This window comes from Oncorhynchus mykiss, chromosome 12, assembly GCF_057628025.1.
Source record: "Oncorhynchus mykiss isolate SJ-2025 chromosome 12, ASM5762802v1, whole genome shotgun sequence".
NCBI lineage: Eukaryota > Metazoa > Chordata > Actinopteri > Salmoniformes > Salmonidae > Oncorhynchus > Oncorhynchus mykiss.
Window position 1 is genome coordinate 74,039,608 of NC_143033.1, and position 25,353 is coordinate 74,064,960.

The following is a 25,353-nucleotide window of genomic DNA, read 5'->3' on the forward strand; positions in this document are numbered from 1 at the left end:
GAGTTGGGCCAGTAATCGAAGGTCGCTAGTTTGAATCCTCGAGCCAACTAGGTGAAATTTCTGTCATTGTGCCCCTAAGAAAGACATTTAAACCTAATTGCTCCTTTATGTCGCTCTGGATAAGAGCGTCTGATAAATAACACATTTTAACGTGAATGCCAATAATTAGATGTTATCTTTATATGAGTTGAGGGGTGCATCATGATCATCAATATTATGCATAGGTGACGTGAAGCGCAGTAGCCAAGCCTCTGATCAGCTGATATTTCGTTGAGCGCTGTGTGTGGAACAGCGTTGAAAACTGGGAGCCGGGAACGGAAGACTAGTAGCTAGCTACAACAATAGTAAGAAATGTTTGGTGACAGTATTACTTGTTCAATACCAGCATTGTTTCCTATATATATTTCCCCCCCTGTAGCTAGTAAAGCAAACGTTACGGATGATTCAGTAACATTCACCGCACAGTAGCTCGCTATAACGTTATCCGGTTACCGTAGCTAGGTTTAACTTGCTATGCTAGCTATGATTTAAGATTAGTTAGATTTCTGCCAAGAGAGGTCAAATAGCCAAATAACCTGAGTGTCAGTCGAGTAAGAACGTTAGCTAGTAATTTTGTACTTTAATATAACATTGATGTTTTTGCTGAACAACGTTAGCCAGCGTACGTTACCAGAAAGTTTGAGGTCCAACAAGTGCTTCGCCTGCGTCCTGGCTAACTAGCTAGCTTGCTATTAATGTTTGTTAGTTAGCTAAATTAGCCAGTTAGCCAGCGGTGCAATTCATTGTCAGTTCATATCGTCGATATACGGTGACAATTAACTGTACCGCTGGCTACCGAATTTTATAGCGAACTGCTTTGTTCTTATGTAACGTTAACTAACGTTAGTTAACGAGTAGCAACTGTCAAAACACACAAACACTAACGTTAGATCAGACTCACTCACTGCCTGACTCGAGCCGTCAAGGATGCAGACAAAAACTGGTCATGCAGATATGCTAAACAAGCAGTGACCATACTAAAGAGACCATCTTTCATGGACTTCAATTATATAGTTTGCTAAATGTATCCCCACTAGTTGTTCAACCGTTGTAGTTAGTGTTGATATTGACGATGTAATCCTGCTTGACTGGCAAATCAGATCACATGATACGGTTCAATCCATAGCTAGCTAGCTAAACCTGTTATTGCTTAAGGCATTTGCACTTCAAGAACATATGAATATGTGTTTAATTTACTTTTAATGAGTATAGTGTGAACCTGTTGTCTGTCCTGAGTCATTTTGCACCCTAGACTGAGAAACTCAAAGGCTTGGCTCGAAAACCTGTCATTGATTGTACAAAATGAGATAGGGGGGCCTATTGTGAGATTAAACTAAATGAGGATCGTACTGTCACATATGATGGTACTTTTACATGTATTATGGTTCTTGAAGAGTGGCTCCCCAGTTTCATGACAACATAATGACTAATGAGCCAAACTGAATTCCTGCAAAGATTATGGGTGCTAGATGTTAGATTTTTTTTCTGAAACATGCCTGCTCCTCGCTTAAGTGTAAACCATCACATCACTAATACAGAATGTTTATTACTGCTGTACAATTAGGGTCATCCTTACAACACACATTCGAAGAGGGTGCAGGTCTATGCCAATATCTTTTTCTCTGAAATTACACTTCAAATCAAAAAAGTTAAGGCTATTGTAGTGTGAAAGGAAACAACACAAGGGAACTCCTTTGGCAATGTAGGCCTATGTATTCTCAGAGTTGGCTGTCTTTTTGAAAACATTGGAGGCTCATTCCTTCTGGTGGAACTCAGCTTCTCCTGTTTACTGTGCAGGTGATGTTTTCAATCTTTTTGACCCTAGCTAGATATCCAGGAGGATCCCATTGATCACTGAGCAGGTGCACCACACTACGCCATCATGGGGGAACTTTTCAGAAGTGAGGAGATGACTCTGGCCCAGCTCTACCTCCAATCAGAGTCTGCCTACTGCTGTGTCAGCGAATTGGGAGAGATTGGAATGGTGCAATTCCGTGATGTGAGTCGTCCAGGCTTCTCTTTTTCCATTCCTCATTGTGATGCTCTAGAGCTAGACTATGCTTATTATCTCTCCTTTCTTATTGAGTGCTATTCTGTCTGTCAATCCATCTTCAGGCTATATAGGTCTAGAGCAGTGTAATGTATGGCTGTTAATAAAGGACAAACTCAGGAAGGAGGTAGATGAATATGGTAGTCTGTTGTAGTAATATTGAATCAGTCAGATGGTTGTGAAAGCACATACCTTGGCGTCTGCAGCATTTATCATGTGCCAGTAGCTGACCCTTTAGGCTGAGCATGGGAAAGCTCACACATGACATCCCTCCTGGGATAATATGGTGTGGGGGAAAACTAAGGCAGTGTTTCCCGTATTCATTTAGCAGCAGCGGGCCGCCATTTTGTTCCAGAAAAAACCCTGGAGTTAGTGTACAAAACATTAGGAACACCTTCCTAATATTGAGTTGCAGCCCATTTTCCTTTCTGAACAGCCTCAATTCGTTGGGGCATGGACTCTACAAGGTGTCAAGCGTTCCACAGGGATGCTGGGCAATGTTGAATCCAATGCGTCCCACAGTTGTGTGAAGTTGGCTGGATGTCCTTTGGGTGGTGGACCAGTCTTGATACACACGGGAAATTGTTGAGCGTGAAACACTCCGCAGCGTTGCAGTTCTTGACACTAAAACAGGTGCAGCTGGCGCTTACTACCATACCCCATTCAAAGGCACTTAAATATTTTGTCTTGCCAATTCAACCTTTGAATTGCACACATACATAGTCAATTGTCCCTACTTTAGCCCGTCTCCTCCACTTCATCTCTACACTGATTGATGTGTATTTAACAGGTGGCATCAATAAGGGATCATAGCATTCACCTGGTCGGTGTCATGGAAAGAGCAGGTGATCCTAATGTTTTGTACACTCAGTGTATATTTGTAGCATTTGACTCATTGAGTCCTAGGTGTTTTTCAATTAGATAAATACAGATGGGCAATGCCATGTTTCAGCCAATGTATTTGAAACTGCTATGCTGCGTCAGATAGGCTATAGTGCTTTTAAAGGGAAAATTATATTTTAGATTGTCAACATAATTGAACTTTAATGCATTTTGCCGTAAAATGTCCTCTTAAAAAAGTCACCAGAAGTGAATTTCTCAGTTGTTCTCTCCCAAAAAAAACTCACGGGTGTGCATGCCCCAAGACTGCCCCAGCATAAGGACATTCTCCCCATCCCCCACACCAACGTTGCCACACGTTCTGAAAAAAATCCTAGGGGAAACTCTGAAAGGGACTAGCTGTTGTACCCAGTATGTTATTATACCCTTTATTTGGTTGTATTACCTCTCCTCGTTCATAAGATCAAATGATAGTGCGGACACCAGTTAGCTGTTTTCAGAAGATATTAGCAATGCTGTTTTCGCTCTGAGGTTTCCTGGATAAGTTATTGCATTTTTATAGAAGTAGCCTAAGCTACAATTTCTTTGAATGCATCTTAGTGTTACAACACAATGTTTGTCTCTAGTTGTATATGACAGATAATAGCAAATGTATTGAAGGCATTTTTATCCCTGCGATGGCAAAAGGTTTTGAATAGTTTGCATGTTTGCATTACAGTTGAACCCAGACGTGAACGTGTTTCAGCGCAAGTTTGTCAATGAAGTGCGTCGATGTGAGGAGATGGACCGCAAGCTTCGTGAGTGAGCTCAAGTGTTTAACCCATTGCTTCACTCATTATACTCCCCCATATTTACAACAGTATCACTGCAATTAGTTATCCCTACTCAGACCCAGTCATCTCACTCTCTCACAGGGTTTGTGGAGAAGGAGATCAAGAAAGCCAACATTCCAATGGTGGATACGGGCGAGAACCCAGAGGTCCCCCTCCCTAGGGACATGATTGACCTGGAGGTAACTTCTCTCCGTTCTCTCTTAGAATCCACTCTGGTTACAAAGTGCTCAACTCACCATGTCCCCAGCTCACTAACTCCCCCATCACACTCTCTCTATAGGCCACTTTTGAGAAGCTGGAGAATGAGCTGAAGGAGATCAACACCAACCAGGAGGCCCTGAAGAAGAACTTCCTAGAATTGACGGAGCTCAAGCATATCCTGCGCCGCACCCAGCAATTCTTCGACGAGGTCAATTCCACTGTACACAAACCAATTCACTATATATTCACAGCGTTTCTGTGCCTGCCTTACTGACTAGGCCCCTTGCGGACTCCATAGTGAATGATAGGATTATGTTAACTTAGTATGGGTCAGATGTCTGCATCCTTTGTACAGTATATGGTTGCATAAGGCTTGTGTATTTATAACGGTTTGTTAATTACATCCCCAACCCCAGACCAGTTATTCAAGTTTAAAGATGCACCTAGGTTACATAGCAGAGTAATACGCCATACACAGATAGTCATTCACATGTGACAGAGACGAGACTACCCGCTGTCTGTACCTTTGACCTGCATCAACTCCACTCCACTGAGTTTGCAAGCAAAGCTACTTGAACTTAGAATGTTATCGCCTATTTTACAAGCGCTTATGAGGTTGCATGGGGGTAAATCATTCAGCTGAATGTGTAGCCTTTTTTGCCAATAATTTACTGTTCATATAAACCCTAGCTAGCTGTTTGCTATGTTTTATGAAGAGCCTGGCCTGTGTTCAATATCATGCTCCTGCCCACTGAACTGTCAAACCTTCCCAGGGTGTAAATAGTTCCCCAACAAAGCAAGCCAGTTGTTCCTGAAAACAGGGATGATTTCTAATGCTTTTTTATCATATGTCTAATTGGCTGAAAATATCTTGGTCTAAATGTATTGGTTGTCATTCTCTCCACTCCGCTGCAGATGGAGGACCCCAATCTGCTGGAGGAGTCGTCGACCCTGATGGATCCCGCTGAAGTAGGGACCCGTCCTCCTCTCAGACTGGGGTGAGTCCTTGGTCCACTCTATTAAGGATGCATTAGCCATCTCCTCAAGACTTAAAGGTCAATGAAAAGACTGTCATTACATTACTTCCTGGAGGTGGAGTCAGTCAGTGTAACACCTAAATGGTTTGGCCCACACAAGCTCAGGCTGTCAGATTAGTTGGGCCACTAAGGTCACTTGACGGAGTGTGTGCGGCGGTGCTCTGTCTCTCTCTCCGTACTCTGTCCCTAAGCTGACAGCCCACATGCCCTGTCAGTATCGGTGGACAATTGTTTCCTAATTACTTTTAATGGTTGATAAGAGGCCAGTACTACTACAGGTGCTACCACTCTAGCATGTTGCCTGGCAGTAAGATGTAGCTCTGTTTATCAGGGTTCTGTCTTCAGTAGTGGACAGAGTGAGCAGATAGACATCAGACTGATGATAAGCAGTTTACATAGCATGCAAACACCAGCAACACAAAATTGATACGTGGACACATGCATTCTAGAAGAGGGGGACATCAAAGTTTGTCATCTATTTGCAGACAGAGGCAAAGAAAATATATTTGATGTCATAAAGTGTAAGCAAATTGGGGACAATTTCAACAGAAAATGGGGTGAACAAAAAAATTCTCAAAAAACTGTAACTAAAATAGCTCAATACTGTGGTTGTGGCAAAGTTTAGCGCAAATTTTTTAATGGATTTCTTGGTACAGATGCAGTGCCCCAAGGCCCTAGGGCTTCCCATCTGATGTCTGTTTGATGCTCCTCCATGGCTCCCATGCCCTCAGCTCCCATTCCTATATCCACCACTATCCAGAGAGGATGTTTTCATCAGTAGTGCGCCCATCACCAGTGTGAACAAACATAATCAATGACCTCTGTCCTTATGTGCCCACGTTTCATTCTGCAATGCCATTGCATTACGGACTGATCTTGGATCAGCTCCAACTTGAGCTGCCATTTAGGGACCTGACTCATTGCAAATATCAAACACCTTATTTTGAGATGAGATGCATTTTGTAGCTATTCTACTGTAAATGCTGATCCATGCCTTATCGTCCTCCTGTAGGTTTGTTGCTGGGGTGATCAGCAGGGAGCGCATCCCTACGTTTGAGAGGATGCTGTGGAGGGTTTGCCGTGGTAACGTGTTCCTGAGGCAGGCAGACATTGAAGACTCACTGGAGGACCCTGCCACGGTCAGTAACTGTTCACTGATACTAGTATAATAATCTGGAGGGTTTAGGGGAACAAAAACTGTGCAGGATTTTGTGTGACCTATTCAGTGGTATACTGTTGTACCATGACCGCTTGGTGGCACTCATGACAATCACAATGTCATTGATCTCCTTATTCATGCTACCTCACCCATACTCTTTATGATAGTGATATTTCTGCTCTATAAGGCAATGTTTAGTCTCCTCTTCACTTAACTCCTGTTGATATGTTTTCCCTACAGGGTGACCAGGTCTATAAGTCTGTCTTCATCATATTCTTCCAAGGAGATCAGCTGAAGACTCGGGTTAAGAAGATATGTGAAGGGTAAGGGGCTATGATTGGTTGAGAAATTCAAGAAACGCTAACTAATCTAGACAGAGGAATGTTGTAATTGGTTTTCTGTTCCGCTCCAGGCACTCTGGGTTGATCAGCCCCTCTCTCCTTCACCTCTCAGGTTCCGAGCGTCACTGTACCCCTGTCCAGAGACCCCCCAGGAGAGGAAGGAGATGGCTGCAGGGGTGGCCACCCGTATCGATGACCTGCAGATGGTACGGCCTGCCTGGCCTATTGTAAAACAGACAGGGAGTCCACACAGTCAGCTAGCCAGCCAAAACGAACAGATATTTACATCATGTCTTGTTACATAAATTAAATCTAACAGATCCTTACATTTTCAAGTGAATTAGTTCCTCAATATTTCATCTGTTTTCATTGTGAACTTGATCTGGGCTCTATCATGGCTTCTGATCAGTGTTCTGTTTTGCCTGTAACTGTATACTCAGCTGCCAGAGGCTGTGGTGGAGGGGAGTGGTAGGTAACCACATGAGGTATGTGGCTAACTCAAAGGTGTTTTTAGTCATTAGTTTGAGGAAAGAAACCTTCTTTCTATTTTTCAACATGACATGAGTCATCTTTTGATGTGCTTTTTGGATAGACCTTTATTTAACTTTCTGCTAACTTTAGACTTTTGCGTAGTCAGGATTCTTGCTCTGCGTCTTGCTGCTTCAATGTCTGTGGAAGTTTCAGTTCCTCTTTCTGCCATTTCCTCTGTATTGAGCCGTCAAGCCCTCAGCCAAATCATGATGAAGTGGAGGGAAAGACTGATGATACCAGATTAGTTCCCCCAGCAGTGTTGCAGTAATATATATTTTATCTATCACACAAAACCACAGAGGATATGTTTGTTGATCACATTAGGGAGGCCTTCAAATTGAGTTAACTTCTGTCTGTTCGCAGTGTTCATATCTCAAACGTTCTGGCTTCAGTGTCTGACTCACTCAACCTCTTCGGCGGTAGTGGGCGTCGGCATCAATGGGCTGGGTGGAGCTGGGTGTGAAAAAGCTACAGGGAGAGGTCAGAAACGGTTGTCACTCGTGCCGTGCCAGGCCCATGAGGTGGCTGAACTGGATCTGCCTCTGGCCTGCCTTTGGAAGAGCACCTCTAAACCTGGCACAGTGACTCACCGCTCTAAAACGGGGCAAAAACAGGAACGGGACTGGGAGTGAAGGCTAATCCCAACACAAACACACACACCACCTCTTTGGTATTATAATCCAGTGTCTAACACCCTGTCTCCTTGTGCCAACTGTGTCTGGTGACCCAGGAACAATGCCTGTCTCAGTGTTTTCTGGTTTTTGCAGCTGTTGAGCAACATGTGAGCTGTGGTCTTTAGAAGTCCAGCCCACACAGACAGAACTTCAGTTTAGCCTTCCATGGAACAGCAGCAGTGTATGGTGCAACACCATCCCTATACGAAGAGAAACTCAATACTCCCTCTGGGAATACCCAGTTCTGCTCCAAAGCCCTACGTAGTCTGGTGGCGCAGACGGTTTGCACTTGGATGGAGGCATCCTTTCCTTGTTTGGCTAGGAGGAACCCTCACTCGCCTTGCATATAGGAAACCAGCTGATCATCAGGGTGGTTTACACTGAGTTCAGCCAATTAGCCACCCACTCCACCCACACTCACATAGTGACCACATTTACTACTCACATTCTCAGGAATGGGCTTAGCTTGAAGTAAAAAAATAAAAATAAATCACTCAGTGTACTTCTCTCTGATAGACAGACGCCCAGTGGTGTGTGTGTGTTTCAGTGGTGTGTGTTGAGAATCTCTGTGGTTCAGGATCAGTTACAGACCCCAGTGTGGACAGAGCGTGAGAGACTCTGCATTATGTTTGGCAGGCCCCCTGTCTGCCAGAAATGTTAACATCCTCTCATTGCCAGTAAGTGCCTGGGAATGCATGCCTCGCTGTTTGAGGGTCCACTGTTATGCCCGTCGCTACGGGGGAGGGATAGTCGTCGACAAGAGAGAAGGGCGAGGGTGGAGGGGAAATGCCCGGCCCGCTAGTTTGGGAGTGAACAGTGTGTGTTTGTGGGCGTGAGAGGGTCTCGACAACGTGGGTGTAGGGTAGCGGCATGTTAGCAATCCTCTGATCATAAGACATTAACTTGATATGAGTCAGTGCTGCATACCTGAGAACGCCTCCGCCGGCTCTTACGGGAAACCCTGCTACGCTGGGTCTGATATAACCCCTTATCAAACTTGATCACATAGTGCACACTGTCCAGCAAAGCCTTCTATTAATGTGAACCACCTCCACAAATAAGAAGTGGAACATGATTCATTGCAACAGCACTTGCTGTTCTGGGCATGTAGGGAAGGCACACTATGCAGACCAATGCCACTCCCTACACAATTCTAGCTTTGAGTGGAAACTACTAGAGGATTGTCCTGATTCCACAGTCTCCGACCCTGGCCTACATCTAGGCCTGCATCTGTTTTCCAGTTGAGGTCGGTTTAGTTAGGCGCATACCTTTTTTTGAGTGCGAATGTGTTGAGAACTGAATGCAAACTTGAACAGTCGGTAGACTGTCTAGGTCAGAGCACCTGAGCTAGTTACACAGCTGGATATGTTCTGTACCCAGCCACGCAAGGTTTCAACTACTGTAGCATCCTAGTTGCATCTTGTCTTCAAATCTCAAACCCTGATCTCCCTCCCCACTACAGGTGCTGAACCAGACAGAGGACCACAGACAGCGGGTCCTGCAGGCTGCAGCCAAGACCGTCAGGGTGTGGTTCATCAAGGTGAGGAAGATGAAGGCCGTCTACCACACCTTGAACCTGTGCAACATCGATGTCACCCAGAAGTGTCTGATCGCCGAGGTGTGGTGCCCCGTGTCAGACATGGACTCAATCCAGTTCGCCCTGCGGAGAGGCACGGTGAGTCAAGAGGACACCCGTCTCGACTAGAGGCATGGGGGAGTTACAGGAAGTTTTAAGTTGCGTCCCAAATAGCACCCTATTACTTTTTTAGAGTCCATAGGGCTCTGGTGGAAAATAGTGGGAATGGGTTCATTCCATATCTATTTAATGGGACATTTTTATTATACTGTTTAGGTCAAGTTCATTGATGGAGGACACCGTAGCATTAAGACATTACGAACCAGCGAGCCTCATAGTCACCAGTTAACCCAGCTTTATGCCTGGACTCTGCTAGGCCATTAAGTCTCAACAGATCCAGACTGAGAGACAGTGCTAACAGGATGTGGAGAGGCACTGCGTGAGTGCTGGGTATGTGAGGATTTTACACCCATCATGAGGCTAGATTCCAGCGGTATCAGGACGTCATGCTGTCTGTCCTCTTCTGTAGTCCTGTCCTCTTCTGTAGTCCTGTCCTCTTCTGTAGTCCTGTCCTCTTCTGTAGTCCTGTTCTGTTGCCCTGTTCATGCCAGTAAGGGCTTAACCCTGTCACGGACAGCATTCGGTCTCCATGCTGCATTTATCCCACCAGGCTTTTTTTTACCTCATGTGCCTCGTTGAGAAACACAGGGACATACTGCCCTCAATATACACACAACGAGTCTGCTTCTACCTCAGCCATCGAACCATCCCTTAGACAAGCTGTTGTCTTTCACACACAGCAGGTGTGGGAGATCAGATGATACATGTAGTATGATAGATTCATCTCCAAACCAGCTGTGGAAATGAATCTGTCATATTAATCTGATTTATTGAAGACGTTGTTGCAGAACTTTTAGTGATGGTTGTATGGAAGGTCCCAGTGCCCAGTCTGCAGACTAATGGGGAAAGCAGGAGGATTCCTCTCATTCCTGAGTGCTGAAGAGATCCCAGGCCAGCTGACAGTCAAACTCTGGCTGGAACAATGAAACATCCCTTTGTTAGACACATTCATGGGAGATTGAGCTAGCAGGGCAACTCCTGGTGTTCTCAATGCCTTGTAGGGCTGAATACCTCAACTCCCTGTAGAGGTTAACAGAGCTCTATTGTTGTGTCCTCCTGACCATCCTCTGAGTGTGTTTCTGACTGTCTTTCTGTCTTGGTCTCCAGGAGAAGAGTGGTTCCACTGTCCCCTCCATCCTCAACAGGATGCAGACTAAGCAGACCCCGCCCACCTTCAACAAGACCAACAAGTTCACCTCGGGCTTCCAGAACATCGTAGACGCCTACGGTATCGGCAACTACCGCGAGATGAACCCAGGTAACCACATCTGACACGATCAACCTCCTCTCTCTCTCTCTCTCGCTATCCTTTATTCCCCTTTTATCATTCAACTACCTATTGTTCAAATGATAGACATTGTTTCATGTACCTCACTAGGCAGCAGACTTATTTTATAGGGATCTCATAACTCACATAATGTCTATGTATCCAGCTGGCTAGATCACTGTGCCAAAGCCGGTGATAAATGTTCACCCCCGGTGCCAAGTCTATTTCCCCCATTATCACCCCATCACTGTCGATCATGCTGTATTGTGTATCACTGGTACGTGTGTCAGTGTGAGCTTGGGTTGGTTCACTCTCCCATTCCACAATGTGTATGCTCATGATTCCCTCCCTCCCTGTCCCCAGCCCCATACACCATCATCACCTTCCCCTTCCTATTCGCTGTCATGTTTGGGGACCTGGGCCATGGGGTGCTCATGACCTGCGCTGCCCTCTACCTGGTCCTGAGAGAGAGCCGCCTGGTCGCCCAGAAGAACGACAACGAGGTAGGGAGATCACTACCCCTGCCATCAGCCCATCAGCTCCATCCCTCACCCCTTATCCAGACTCTAGCTCCATTACTGGGAACTAAACAGGGCTTGGTTACCTCTCTGCTTTAGACAGATTCTATGGCCCTAACACTGTAGTGGCATCATGATTGCCAGTTTAACTTTCAAGTTGATGCTTTTTGAGTGTGAATAAATAACCAAATCCTCTATGGCTAAAACAAAATGTAACTGAGACCAGATTCTAACAGTGTGTAAAGTATCACTTTTGGTCTCTGCGGATGTTTGGCGTGGTGCGCATTCAGCAGGACGCAATATTTTGGAACATTCTGATAAAAATATTCTATGTAGAACAAACATGCCTCTGACATGTAGAATAAGGAATCACTTCGGCTCTATTTATGTTTTTTCTGTCTGCAACGTTCTACAGTGTTTTGCAACAGAACGTGGCCATAGTTTGATTCTAACAGTGTAACGTGTCACTTCCTGTCTGCGGGTGTAGATGTTCAACATGGTGTTAGATTCAAACAGTATCACTTCCTGTCTGTGTAGATGTTCAGCATGGTGTTTGCTGGGCGCTACATCATCCTACTGATGGGCATCTTCTCGATCTACACCGGCATCATCTACAACGACTGCTTCTCCAAGTCCCTCAACCTGTTTGGCTCTGGCTGGAGCGTCAGGCCCATGTTCGACACCCGCGTTAACAACCTCACCTGGTCGTAAGTATCCCCCTCTATCGGTCTCGTACTGTCTGTGGATTAGATTAGTTTACCTCCTGTACCTTGTTGGCAGTGCCCTCTGTGAAGTGATGATTCATGCCATGTTTGATGTTCTCAGGTTTCAGACACTTGATGAAAACAAGGTTTTACAGTTGGACCCTGCAGTAAGAGGAGTCTTCAATGGACCTTACCCCATTGGCATTGACCCAGTGAGTACTCCGTCTCTGTGACAACAAGCTGAAATCCCCTTACAATAAAGATGGATAGTGAGCTGCTAAAAAGTGTTATTTTGATAAATGTAATATGTGACATTTCTATTATCCTGATTTCATTGTCTTATAACTGTTTGACTGTGTTCTTCAGATCTGGAACATCGCCACCAACAAGCTGACCTTCCTCAACTCCTTCAAGATGAAGATGTCAGTGATCCTGGGGGTCATCCACATGCTGTTTGGCGTGTCTCTCAGTCTCTTCAACCACCTGTGAGTCATGCTTAGAAGCTACAGTCCTTGTATATAGAGCACTGTCTATGAATTTGAAAGGGTTTATATTTCCCCATCCTTATCCCTCTGCTGTCTACCAAAACAAGTGGTGGGGTGCTTTTTTATTTTTGAGGAACCATGACAGTTTGTTTCCTGTCTACATGACTATTTTTATCTGATGGTGAACATGTCTTGTTGTTTTCTGAAGGTATTTCAAGAAACCCCTGAACATCTACCTGGGCTTCATCCCAGAGATTGTGTTCATGGCCAGTCTGTTTGGCTACCTGGTCATCTTGGTCTTCTATAAGTGGTTGGCCTACGACGCTCACACCTCCAGAAATGCTCCCAGTCTTCTCATCGCCTTCATCAACATGTTCCTGTTCAACTATAACGACCCCACCAACCAACCCCTCTACAGAGGACAGGTGATCATTCCATCCATCCTTTCATCTGTCAATCTGTCCTTTTTTTAAAAAAAATTGAGCGAGCCATTTTATGGTGGGATAATGTGTGACGCCCCATACGCGTCTAACATCCCTCGTTCTCTCGTCCTTCCCCTCTACAGATGGTTATTCAGACGCTGCTGGTGTTGATAGCCCTGGCATGTGTTCCCTGTATGTTGATAGTGAAAACCCTGGTTCTGCGGCGACAGTACCTCTGGAAGAAGAACTTGGTACTGTAGTAACCTCTTCCCTCCCACACACACTTGTTCCATTGGGATCTGGAGTGTAGAGTTTGTGACCCCAGCAATAACCCCTGTCGTCCTCTTGTCTGTTCCTCCAGGGCACCCAGAACTTTGGAGGGATCCGGGTGGGAAACGGCCCCACGGAGGACCAGGCTGAGATCATCCAGCATGACCAGCTCTCCCAGCACTCGGAGAACGACGAGCATGAGGTGAGAAACCAGGATGCCCCCTAGCCTCCACTCTGTTGGCCTAGCACATATGAAGTATGTGACCAGAGTAGTCTATTATAATGTTGGCCAAATAGCGGACTCCATTAGATACTGCTGTAGGCAATATGATCCAGACCGAGCCCAGATGGAATAACCTTGAGTAATAAAGTCATCAGCCACATATAGAAACCCAACCCATTTACTTTACTTTACCAGAGCTCTCATATTCCCTGCTTCACCAACAGCAGCATAGAATATGTATTCATTATAGAAGTGGCATCTGGCAGGAGCAAATGAAACGGACCACAAAGCTAATCCAGCACCTCTTATTACTCAACATGTGCGTTATTGTAATACCTACAAAAATGTAGTTTAATTTTTAGACAGTAAACAGTCACACTGAATCAAGTCTGTGGGATTGTTCTGTGTTCTCTCCCTCACCATTTCAGGAGTTTCTGATAAACAAATGAAACGATACAACAGGCTCCTGTGAACCTCAAACCAGACAAGCTGTCAGTTTTGTTTCTGTAGCTTTCAGGAAGCATTTATGGCTGTTTACAGACAGTTTGCTATTTTATGGTTCCAGGACCCAGGATTTATAGAGCAGCTTTCAAAGCGCCTCACGCAGATTCCTTTATTTGATTGGAGGTTACTTTATTTAGCAATGTTAGTCTACAGTCCATGCCACTATAAACTCTAAGGTTTTGGACTAGAAGCGATCTCTATGTGATTCAGTGGACGGGGCTGTGCTGGAACAAATCTTTTAATTCTAATATGTTGTATTCATTTCCAAGATGTTTTAGAGCCATGTTACATCGCATGTTGATAATGTGAGCTCTGGCTCATTAACAAAAGGCTGAATGAATTGCAGTGGTTGCATGTATCACCATGCAATCCGTTTCAAGCCATTTATTAATTGCATAGTATATTTCCAGTTCACTGACCAGACAGCGTTTGTGTTTAGAGTTGTGCAGCTCCTCCCTCTGGCCAGCAGGTGTTCAGGCAGGCAGGGTGCTAAGTAACTATCACAGTAAATATAGCATTTCTGTTTGAACATGGAGGAACTCATTTTAACAGGCCACCTTTACTGAATTCCTGCCTATAAACTGCTCGGGTCATCTGGTCATGTATCCAAATTACGCTAACCGTGTTAATCCTAAACGACAGAGCTTAATTCATTCATTTGTGTTAAATTGGGAAATACCGTCTTTGGTCTGCGATATGGTAAATGGCTAAAGGCTAAAGCTTTAGTTAGCTTTTTTTCTAACCAGCCTTCCTGAATGGCTGAGCAGGGTGTAACCCAAACAGCCCAGTCCCACCTGCTGTCACTGTCAGAAGTGGGTCACCAACCCCATTGGTCATTACATTCCCCATCACTGTCTCCCCTAGCAACCTCAGAAACACACACAACAACAATATGCCAAAGACCCAAGGCCTATAGATATATCTGGAAATGTCACAGTAGAATGTTGTCACAAAATACTTAGCATGCACAAATGCATGCTTTTGGAGGAATTGCTATGCACCACCTAGATACCAGTGCCATAATGTTTTTATGCAGCCCCTTAAGAAACTTTGTCAGTAGTTTTGATCCAGTGCCTGTGACGACTGCAACACCTAATCACATTGTGTATATTATACATCTTCCTATGTTTAATGTCATTGTTTTCTCTTGTTTCTCTCATCACTGTGTTCTGTTGTCCTGTCACTAACAAACCTAACTCGTTGTCAATCGCTTTCAAGGCCCCCGAGGAGGAAGTGGTAAGCCAAGCACTCACCCCCCCCCCAATCCCCTTACCCAAAGCGCATGTCTTGCTAGTCTCTCTATGCCTCTGCTTGTGTGTGATAGTGTGTATCTCTGTCCTACATGTGTGTTCTGTCCCCTGAGGCTGTTGACTGTGTGTTTGGTCTGAGTTTTTGCTGTCTCTGGGTGTTCAAGGGATTCTTCTAACGCGCAGCCGCACACTTGGCCACACCCTTGGCCACACCCTTAGGCTAGTAGTGCTTCCTGTCTGCCCCGATCATGAGGTGGTACTACCATTACCAGCATGGCATATCCTGCACAGCTCCTCATTTGTCTGGTTCATGGGTCGTAAGGAAGGAGCTTCTTGGGAGACCTCTGCTACAGAGGTCTGACTAGTGGGTCAGGCTGCTGTTTCTGGAGCTGTTTTAATCTGGTGAATGTCTTCCTCAATGTGGTACCGTTTAGCCATGAACTTTACTGTCGTTAGAGATTGCCCCGGACCTCATTTGGACCGGTCTCCCGGTCCCTGTACTGTTGTGTCCTTGTCACCTAGAGGTTCATACTGGGTGTGTGTTCTCTCTCCCTCCCTCCTCCAGTTTAACTTTGGGGACGTGGCTGTGCACCAGGCCATCCACACCATAGAATACTGTCTGGGCTGCATCTCTAACACAGCTTCCTACCTACGCCTATGGGCCCTCAGCCTGGCACACGCACGTGAGTACATAAATCTCTCTCTCTCTCTCTCGTTCTCTCTCGCTGCGTCTCACTCTACCCTTTTTGGTTTCTCTTTGAAAGGGTACAGAAAAACAGTTGATTTCCTTCTCTTCATCTGTGATCCAACAGAGCTGTCAGAGGTTCTGTGGACCATGGTGATGCACCTTGGCCTGTCCTCCAGGAGCTTTGGGGGTTTCGTTGTCCTGTCCATCATCTTCGGGGCCTTCGCCGTCCTCACTGTCTGCATCCTGCTCATCATGGAGGGCCTGTCTGCCTTCCTGCACGCACTGCGTCTGCATTGGTGAGAGACGCACTGATCTCTTGCACATAGACAACATGTTTGTTCAGTCTGAGGAGTCTCAAACTAAGGTCTCGAGAACCTTCCCTGCACTTAACAGCTACTGTAAGCTGTGGAGGGCTCCATCTTCTGCTAGTCTGGAGTCCTCATTGACTTGGGTCAAATCACATTTTATTGATCACATATACATGGTTAGCAGATGTTATTGTGAGTGTAGTGAAATGATTCTGCTTCTAGATCTGACAGTCCAGCAGTATCTAACAGGTATTATCTAACGATTCCACAACAACTACCTAATACACACAATCTAGTAAAGGAATGGGATGAAAATATATGGATGATCAGTGACAGAGCGGCTAAGATGCAGTAGATAGAATAGTGTAGTATACAGTATATACAGTGCCTTGCGAAAGTATTCGGCCCCCTTGAACTTTGCGACCTTTTGCCACATTTCAGGCTTCAAACATAAAGATATAAAACTGTATTTTTTTGTGAAGAATCAACAACAAGTGGGACACAATCATGAAGTGGAACGACATTTATTGGATATTTCAAACTTTTTTAACAAATCAAAAACTGAAAAATTGGGCGTGCAAAATTATTCAGCCCCCTTAAGTTAATACTTTGTAGCGCCACCTTTTGCTGCGATTACAGCTGTAAGTCGCTTGGGGTATGTCTCTATCAGTTTTGCACATCGAGAGACTGACATTTTTTCCCATTCCTCCTTGCAAAACAGCTCGAGCTCAGGGAGGTTGGATGGAGAGCATTTGTGAACAGCAGTTTTCAGTTCTTTCCACGGATTCTCGATTGGATTCAGGTCTGGACTTTGACTTGGCCATTCTAACACCTGGATATGTTTATTTTTGAACCATTCCATTGTAGATTTTGCTTTATGTTTTGGATCATTGTCTTGTTGGAAGACAAATCTCCGTCCCAGTCTCAGGTCTTTTGCAGACTCCATCAGGTTTTCTTCCAGAATGGTCCTGTATTTGGCTCCATCCATCTTCCCATCAATTTTAACCATCTTCCCTGTCCCTGCTGGAGAACAGGCCCAAACCATGATGCTGCCACCACCATGTTTGACAGTGGGGATGGTGTGTTCAGCTGTGTTGCTTTTACGCCAAACATAACGTTTTGCATTGTTGCCAAAAAGTTCAATTTTGGTTTCATCTGACCAGAGCACCTTCTTCCACATGTTTGGTGTGTCTCCCAGGTGGCTTGTGGCAAACTTTAAACGACACTTTTTATGGATATCTTTAAGAAATGGCTTTCTTCTTGCCACTCTTCCATAAAGGCCAGATTTGTGCAATATACGACTGATTGTTGTCCTATGGACAGAGTCTCCCACCTCAGCTGTAGATCTCTGCAGTTCATCCAGAGTGATCATGGGCCTCTTGGCTGCATCTCTGATCAGTCTTCTCCTTGTATGAGCTGAAAGTTTAGAGGGACGGCCAGGTCTTGGTAGATTTGCAGTGGTCTGATACTCCTTCCATTTCAATATTATCGCTTGCAGTGCTCCTTGGGATGTTTAAAGCTTGGGAAATATTTTTGTATCCAAATCCGGCTTTAAACTTCTTCACAACAGTATCTCGGAACGGCCTGGTGTGTTCCTTGTTCTTCATGATGCTCTCTGCGCTTTTAACGGACCTCTGAGACTATCACAGTGCAGGTGCATTTATACGGAGACTTGATCACACAGGTGGATTGTATTTATCATCATTAGTCATTTAGGTCAACATTGGATCATTCAGAGATCCTCACTGAACTTCTGGATAGTTTTCTGCACTGAAAGTAAAGGGGCTGAATAATTTTGCACGCCCAATTTTTCAGGTTTTGATTTGTTAAAAAAGTTTGAAATATCCAATAAATGTCGTTCCACTTCATGATTGTGTCCCACTTGTTGTTGATTCTTCACAAAAAAATACAGTTTTATATCTTTATGTTTGAAGCCTGAAATGTGGCAAAAGGTCGCAAAGTTCAAGGGGGCCGAATACTTTCGCAAGGCACTGTACATATGAGATGTAATGCGATATATGTAAACGTTCTTAGTGCATTATTAAATTGACTAGGGCTCCAGTTATTAAAGTGGCCAATGATATCAAGTCTGTAGGTAGGCAGCTGTCTCTCTGTGCTAGTGGTGGCTGTTTAACAATCTGATGCCCTTGAGATAGAAGCTGTTTTTCAGTCTCTCGGGCCCAGCTTTGATGCACCTGTACTGATCTGTCCTTCTGGATGGTAGCGGTGTGAACAGTCGTTGTCCTTGATGATCTTTATTGCCTTCCTGTGACATCGGGTGCTGTTGGTGTCCTGGTGGGAAGGTAGGTTGGCCCCGGTGACGCATTGTGCAGACCGCACCACCCTCTGGAGAGCCCTGCGGTTGTGGGCGGTGCAGTTGCCGTACCAGGCAGTGATAAAGCCCGACAGGATGCTCTCTAAAAAAAAGTTGGTGAGGCTTTTCGGTGACAAACCACTTTTTTTCCCCCAGCCTCCTGAGGTTGAAGAGGCGCTGTTGCTCCTTCTTCACCTGCATAAGAGGACCATTTCAGTTTGTCTGTGACGTGTACACCGAGGAGCTTAAAACCTTCCACCTTCTCCACTGCTGGTCCCGTTGATGTGGAAATGGGGGTGCTCCCTCTGCTGTTTCCTGAAGTCCACGATCATCTCTTTTGTTTTGCTGACATTTAGTGAGAGGTTATTTTCCTGACACCACACTCCGAAGGCCTTCACCTCCTCCCTGTAGGCTCTCGTCGTTTTTGGTTATCAAACCTACCACTGTTGTGTCGTCTGCAAACTTGAGGTGTGCCTGGCCATGCAGTCGTGTGCCTGGCCATGCAGTCGTGGGTGAACAGAGAGTACATGAGGGCTGAGAACGCACCCTTGTGGGGCCCCCGTGTTGAGGGTCAGCGAAGTGGAGATGTTGTTTTCTACCTTCACCACCTAGGGGTGGCCCGTCAGGAAGTCCAGGACCCAGTTGCACAGGGTTGACGAGTTTGGAGGGTACTATGGTGTTAAATGCTGAGCTGTAGTCAATGAACAGCATTCTTACATAGGTATTCCTCTTGTCAAGATGGGATAGGGCAGTTGGATGGCGATTGCATCGTCTGTGGACCTAATGGGGCGATAAGCAAATTGAAGTGTTTCTAGGGTGACAGTTAGGGTGGAAGAGATATGATCCTTGACTTGTATCTCAAAGCACTTCATGATGACAGAAGTGAATTGCTATGGTGTGATAGTCATTTAGTTAAGTCAACTTTGCTTTCTTGGGAACAGGAACAATGGTGGCCATCTTGAACTGGGGGACAGCAGACTGGGATAGGGAGAGATTGAATTTGTCTGTAAACACTCCAGCCAGCTAGTCTGCGCATGCTCTGAGAACGTAACTAGGGATGTCGTCTAGGCCGGCAGCCTTGTGAGGGTTCACACTTTTAAAAAAAAGTTTTACTCATGTTGGCCACGGAGAAGGAGAGCCCACAATCCTTGGTTGCGGGCCACGTCGGTGGCACTATTGTCCTCAAAGCACGCAAAGAAGTTGTTTAATTTTTTTGGAAGCAAGACGTCCACGACGGGGCTGGTTTTCTTTTTGTAATCCATGATTGTCTGTAGACCCTGTGAAGGAAGGAGCATGTCTTCAGTTGTTTCCTCCTCTGTCAGAGGGCATGGAGGTGTGGCTCAGCCTTCTAGCGCCCCCTGCTGGTGAAACTATGGTAACAAAAGTTTTAGCTCTAGTTTCTCGGGGCATCGTCTGAGCCCTCAACCGTGTGCGTCTCAATGGAAACCGGGCCTGTCTCTCTGTCCCACTGGTATTAAGCAGACCGGTGCTACTGGGAGCTGTGGTTATCCAGCTCTCACCTCCAGCTCTTTCCTGGCCAGGAATCTGGAATCTCTCTGCATCCCATAAAGCAGTGGAGGATTGTGTGTGTGTGTGTGAGATGCTTTCCATCATGGAGAAACTTCTGGTGTCTCAGAACAGCCCTGTTGAACTGGAAGGGATCATGCACTGGCACCCTCTCACAGCACTGACACAGACCCTCATCACTGTATTTACCCAGCACATTGGAATCTAATGCTCCACTCTCACTTTTTTATTTTAACTTATTTTTCTTAGTGGCCACTAACACAGTTGTAAATTTGATTTCGAACTGCCAAGGTAATGTCAGGCATCTGTCAAATGTATAGCAGTAGTAAATGTTTATCTAGCTGTGGCCAACATGCATACCCACTTGCTCCTATTTCAAAACCATTTGATCCAGCCAGAGATTCCTCCAGTAGCTGAGAGAGGAGTCATCCCTTAAACACTTCTTGGTATATTTTAGAGTCTGACATTTTAGCTTCAATCAAATACTGATTCTGTACTCCAGCTCTTTGGATTTGAAAGGATACAATGACTGTAGTTAAAGTGCAAACTGTCAGCTTTAATTTTAGGGTATTTTCATCCATATCAGGTGAAACGTTTTAGAAATTACAGCACTTTTTGTACATGGTCCCCTAAAATGGGGCGGGGGGGGGGGGGCTAAAAGTATTGGGACAAATTCACTTGTGTATTAAAGTAGTCAAACGTTTGGACCTATTCCTAGTACACAATGACTACATTAAACTTGTTGGATGCATTTGCTGTTTGTTTTGGTTGTTTCAGATTATTTTGTGCCCAATAGAAATGAATGGTTTTGTAATCAATTTTATTGTAAATAAGAATATAATGTTTCTAAACACTTCTACATTAATGTGGATGCTACCATAGTTACGGATAATTGTGAATAATGATGATGGAGAAAGTTAGACGCACAAATATCATACCCCCAAGACATGGGGGTCGATCGATTAATCAGAATGGCCGATTTAATTAGGTCCGATTTCAAGTTTGCATAACAATCGGAAATCACCTTTATTTAATCTTTAACTAGGCAAGTCAGTTAAGAACACATTCTTGTTTTCAATGACGGCCTAGGAACGGTGGGTTAACTGCCTCGTTCAGGGGCAGAACGACAGATTTTCACCTTGTCAGCTAGGGGGATCCAATCTTGCAACCTTACAGTTAACTAGTCCAACGCTATAACCACCTGCCTCTTGTTGCACTCCACAAGGAGACTGCCTGTTACGCGAATGCAGTAAGCCAAGGTAAGTTGCTAGCTAGCATTAAACTTATCTTAGAAAAACAATCATTCAATCATAATCACTAGTTAACGACACATGGTTGATGATATTACTAGTTGATCTAGTGTGTCCTGCGTTGCATATAATCTGACTGAGCATACAGTATCTGACTGAGCGGTGGTAGACAGCAGCAGGTTCGTAAACATTCATTCAAACAGCACTTAGGTGCGTTTTGCCAGCAGCTCTTCTTTGTGCGTCAAGCATTGCCCTGTTTATGACTTCAAGCCTATCAACTCCCGAGACGAGGCTGGTGTAACCGAAGTGAAATGGCTAGCTAGTTAGTGGGGTGCTCGCTAATAGCGTTTCAAACGTCACTCGCTCTGAGACTTGGGAGTAGTTGTTCCCCTTGCTCTGCATGGGTAACGCTGCTTCGAGGGTGGCTGTTGTCGTAGTGTTCCTGGTTCGAGCCCAGGTAGGAGTGAGGAGAGGGACGTAAGCTATACTGTTACTGGCAATACTAAAGTACATATAAGAACATCCAATAGTCAAAGGTTAATGAAATACAAATGCTATAGTGAGAAATAGTCCTATAATTCCTATAATAACTACAGTCTAAAACTTCTTACCTGGGAATATTGAAGACCCATGTTAAAAGGAACCACCAGCTTTCTCATGTTCTGAGCAAAGAACTGAAACGTTAGCTTTTTTACATAGCACGTATTGCACTTTTACTTTCTTCCCCAACACTTTGTTTTTGCATTATTTAAACCAAATTGAACATGTTTCATTATTTATGAGGCTAAATAGATTTTATTGATGTATTATATTAAGTTAAAATAAGTGTTAATCGGTATCGGCTTTTTTGGTCCTCCAATAATCTGTATCGGCGTTGAAAAATCATAATCGGTCGACCTCTAGTGCAGAGCCAAAACATCAAAAAATGTGTCACTATCCCAATACTATTGGAGCTCACTGTAAATCGGTTTTCAGTCTAGGGAGAAATTACGATCTCAGATTCATAGAAACACAAAGCCTATCACTTTTCTTTGCCTTAAATGTTCTGAAGGAAAGTAGTGCTAGTTGACTACGTCAAACATAATGCCGCTAAAGTTTTACCTTCTCTTGTAAGCATATTCTAGAGCCCCAGCCTACCCAGATGAACATCTACCTCCAGACATAGGGAGGAATGACGAGCATGTCTGCTTCCTCCATTGAAAGGTTATCCAGCCGTTAGTTTGCAGGGAGATTTTATAAATAGGGAGATGGAAAGAGGGTTGTGTTTCGCTTCTGAGGACCAGGTCTAGGCCTTAACGTGGGTGTGATACAAAGTGGGTTACACAGGGAGGTTGTGGAATGGAGAGCAGGGGTCATCTCACCATCATCTCCATCTGGCTTTGGCTTGATACAATCATTAAGGGCTACCTATATTGCACCTCAAAGAAACTCTAGTTTAAAGGGACTCCAGACTTACTTTCAAAAGATCTTTGTATAACTGTTGATGGTGCTAGACTAGTATATGCAGCATTGATCTTTGCATTGATTGATGGTTCTTATTGTAATATGCCTGATGTTAACTGTCACCTCTCTTGTTCTCTCTAGGGTGGAATTCCAGAATAAGTTCTACGTAGGCCAGGGCTTCAAGTTCCTCCCGTTCACCTTTGAAAGCATTCTGGAGGGAAGGTTTGAGGACTGAACACTGTCCTGACCACTGCTCCAAAAACCTCCCTGTTCCTCTTGACAGCCAATGTGATGTTGGTGTAAGGTAGACTCCACCCACCCTCGGCATTGCCACAGGAACCTGTGTGATTAACTCTGGGCTCGCTGGTCAGGATCTTGGGTAAAATAGCTCTTTCTGAAAATCTGAAGTTAATCACATCTGTATTTCATATCCTGGTGCCGTGATTGTTTTGTTTGTTCGATTAAATTATTTAATGTGTTTTTTTGTTGTGAAACCTGTCCAATGATGTGTTTGAACCTCCCTATGAAAATTGCACTTCTGATCATTGTAAACGAGGACTAGCTTTCCGGTAGTCTAAAATTTAGTTATTTTACAGATTGTCATTGATACAGTAGATGTCCATGGAAAATGAGAGAAAATGGCACCAGGCTCTAATCCAGTAAAGGCTGGAGGTCTTTAAGTGTTTTTTTATGTCCCTTGTCCTTACCAACATCTCCTTCTCACGTCGCTGCTCATATTAATACACAATGTTCACCCACACATTCTCTGCAGCACATAAAATCAGACATACCTCTACTGTAAAAAAGTCTAAAGGGATTGCGTTTTACCACACAATGACTCATGCTAGCAGTTTCTTTATGCGACGCAGTGAATTTAATCTCTTAAGTATCAGAGGTAGATCTTGACGCGTCCTATAATTTTCTGCCGTTTTGACCTGATGTGTTCTATACTGACTGCGCTGTTTTGGACTACATATCTGTGATGTGCAGTGAACTATGGGTAACCTGTCTGTCACGTGTCATATTAGTGTGGAGTATTTCAGAAGTGTAGAAAGTAGCTGGATTTTCTGTGATAATCCGTGACTATGAGATTATTGGTCATTGTGTGTTGATTCGTTTTTTTGTTCCACACCTGTCTAATTAAGTGTTTACACCGTGAGTGTAGGACCGTATGAGGGGAGAGGGAAGGACAAACCACACAACAGGAATATGTAAAGGGGATCTGTGTATTGACATCAACTAAATCTGTATATGATGGTGGTTGCATTGAGAATCTGTCTATGTGTTTGTCATTAAACAGGAAAGAGCTGGTTAAACAAACACATTTTACAATTCTTCTGGCTGGGATTGGTGGAGGGTCATATGTTTCAAGTGAGCAGTTAACAGATCAAGTAAATTAGTGTTGGGTTTTGAGTGTTTAAGGGTGTAAGATGCTGTTTAGTGGATAATTCATTGAATGCTAGCACCACACTTACATTCAATTCCAACACTTTTTTGGGGGGTAGTATGGCAAATGGTTAATGCATTATGCATGCTTTTAATATACAGTCACAAACGTCAAGGCCAAAGTTTCAGTTTTAGCACAGGCTATATGAATACAGGGATGACAACAACCAAGCCAAGGGCACTTTCTGGTGGTTACTGAGTGTAGTGCAGGTATGGTTTTCAGCATCCGTGTCTAGTTTCTCAGCAGTCCCCATGAGGGAGCTGTTGCACTGGAGTTATCATTGATCAGGCAGCCAAACACATTCTCACTGTAAAAGCTTATTCCCTTGAATCATTCAAGTAAGGTAAATGTTATTTAGTAGACAGTGCTCTGTTCTTCAAAACTAGCTGTCAACGGAAGGAAACTTCATTTTCACCGTAAGGGAACTTTTCCTTGGCTGTCCTACCAGAATCCGATATGTGTAAAAAGGTCTTAACATCAGCTAAAACGTCTCCGTGACACATCAATTATCTGAATGACCTGCTCTACATGTGTACTGGAATGTGATATCTTAAAGCTCCGTGCTAACCAAAGGAAATGAGTCCAGAAACGGCTGGGCACTTACTGTAGCACATCAAGGTACTCATCCGCTCTCACATAATAGGTATTTTGTTATAGTAAACCGCTTTTCAGTGCATAATGGATTGACCTGATTAAGATTTATAATGGCAGGGGATTGTGTTATATTATTTCTCCAAAAATCTTAAGTGCACACTAGATATTTCTCCTGTTGCACAGCTAGCTCAGAGTCACATTGACCCTCTTTATCCTGTGGAAGACAGCTTGAAAATAGAAGCCCCCCCCCCCCCCCCAATCCCATAATTAAACCTGACCTGGTTTATCTCAAGGAATAACAAGGACAAGGGAAGACATGTCGAGGGGCTCCTCAGTTGAACTATATCTATGGGGTCTCTGTCTACATGGAGTGGCCCTGAGGCTAGTGTGGTTCTGATCCATGTGTTACTGTAAAGGGCCCTTTTAAACAGTAGTACTCAGACAAGAGGGAACACCATGTTCTTCCCCTGACAATATTTGTTTTCTAGGGCCCTCGACACAAGGCCCCCCCATCTGTCATAACAGCACAAAGTAATAATAGTTGTTTATTTAGTGTACTTTTTTTTTTTACAACTTTTATTTCCCAGCGTGTCATGGATAAGCAGCAGTAAGAGCTGGCTTGCGTAAGAGGCCTAGAATCCCCACTGTGTTTACATCACCAGCCCCCCCCCGCCCCCCGTTGGTCATGTTTCTAAGGATGAGTTTATTTTTCTCCTTTACCAAATTAAAATATACAGT

The 25,353-nt window shown here is 44.4% G+C and overlaps 1 protein-coding gene across 4 annotated transcripts; it reads left to right on the plus strand.

Moving 5' to 3' along the window:
• On the plus strand, positions 1-23,894 carry LOC110538197 (V-type proton ATPase 116 kDa subunit a 1). 4 transcript variants are annotated; one of them, XM_021624849.3, is made up of 22 exons: positions 1-344; positions 1,865-2,038; positions 3,648-3,726; positions 3,844-3,941; positions 4,043-4,171; positions 4,879-4,961; positions 6,013-6,139; positions 6,400-6,482; positions 6,613-6,706; positions 9,168-9,380; positions 10,509-10,659; positions 11,032-11,171; positions 11,724-11,893; positions 12,012-12,102; positions 12,257-12,375; positions 12,584-12,800; positions 12,941-13,048; positions 13,159-13,269; positions 15,013-15,030; positions 15,610-15,727; positions 15,857-16,028; positions 22,716-23,894. In XM_021624849.3, the coding sequence occupies exons 2-22, from the start codon at positions 1,922-1,924 to the stop codon at positions 22,807-22,809; spliced, it is 2,532 nt and encodes an 843-aa protein (XP_021480524.1). In that variant the 5' UTR covers positions 1-344; positions 1,865-1,921; the 3' UTR covers positions 22,810-23,894. The 4 variants fall into 4 exon arrangements, with proteins under 4 accessions (XP_021480524.1, XP_021480526.1, XP_090049378.1 ...); XM_021624850.3 differs by having other exon boundaries at positions 217-344; positions 1,869-2,038; XM_021624851.3 differs by lacking the exon at positions 15,013-15,030.
• Positions 23,895-25,353: the final 1,459 nt, after the last annotated feature.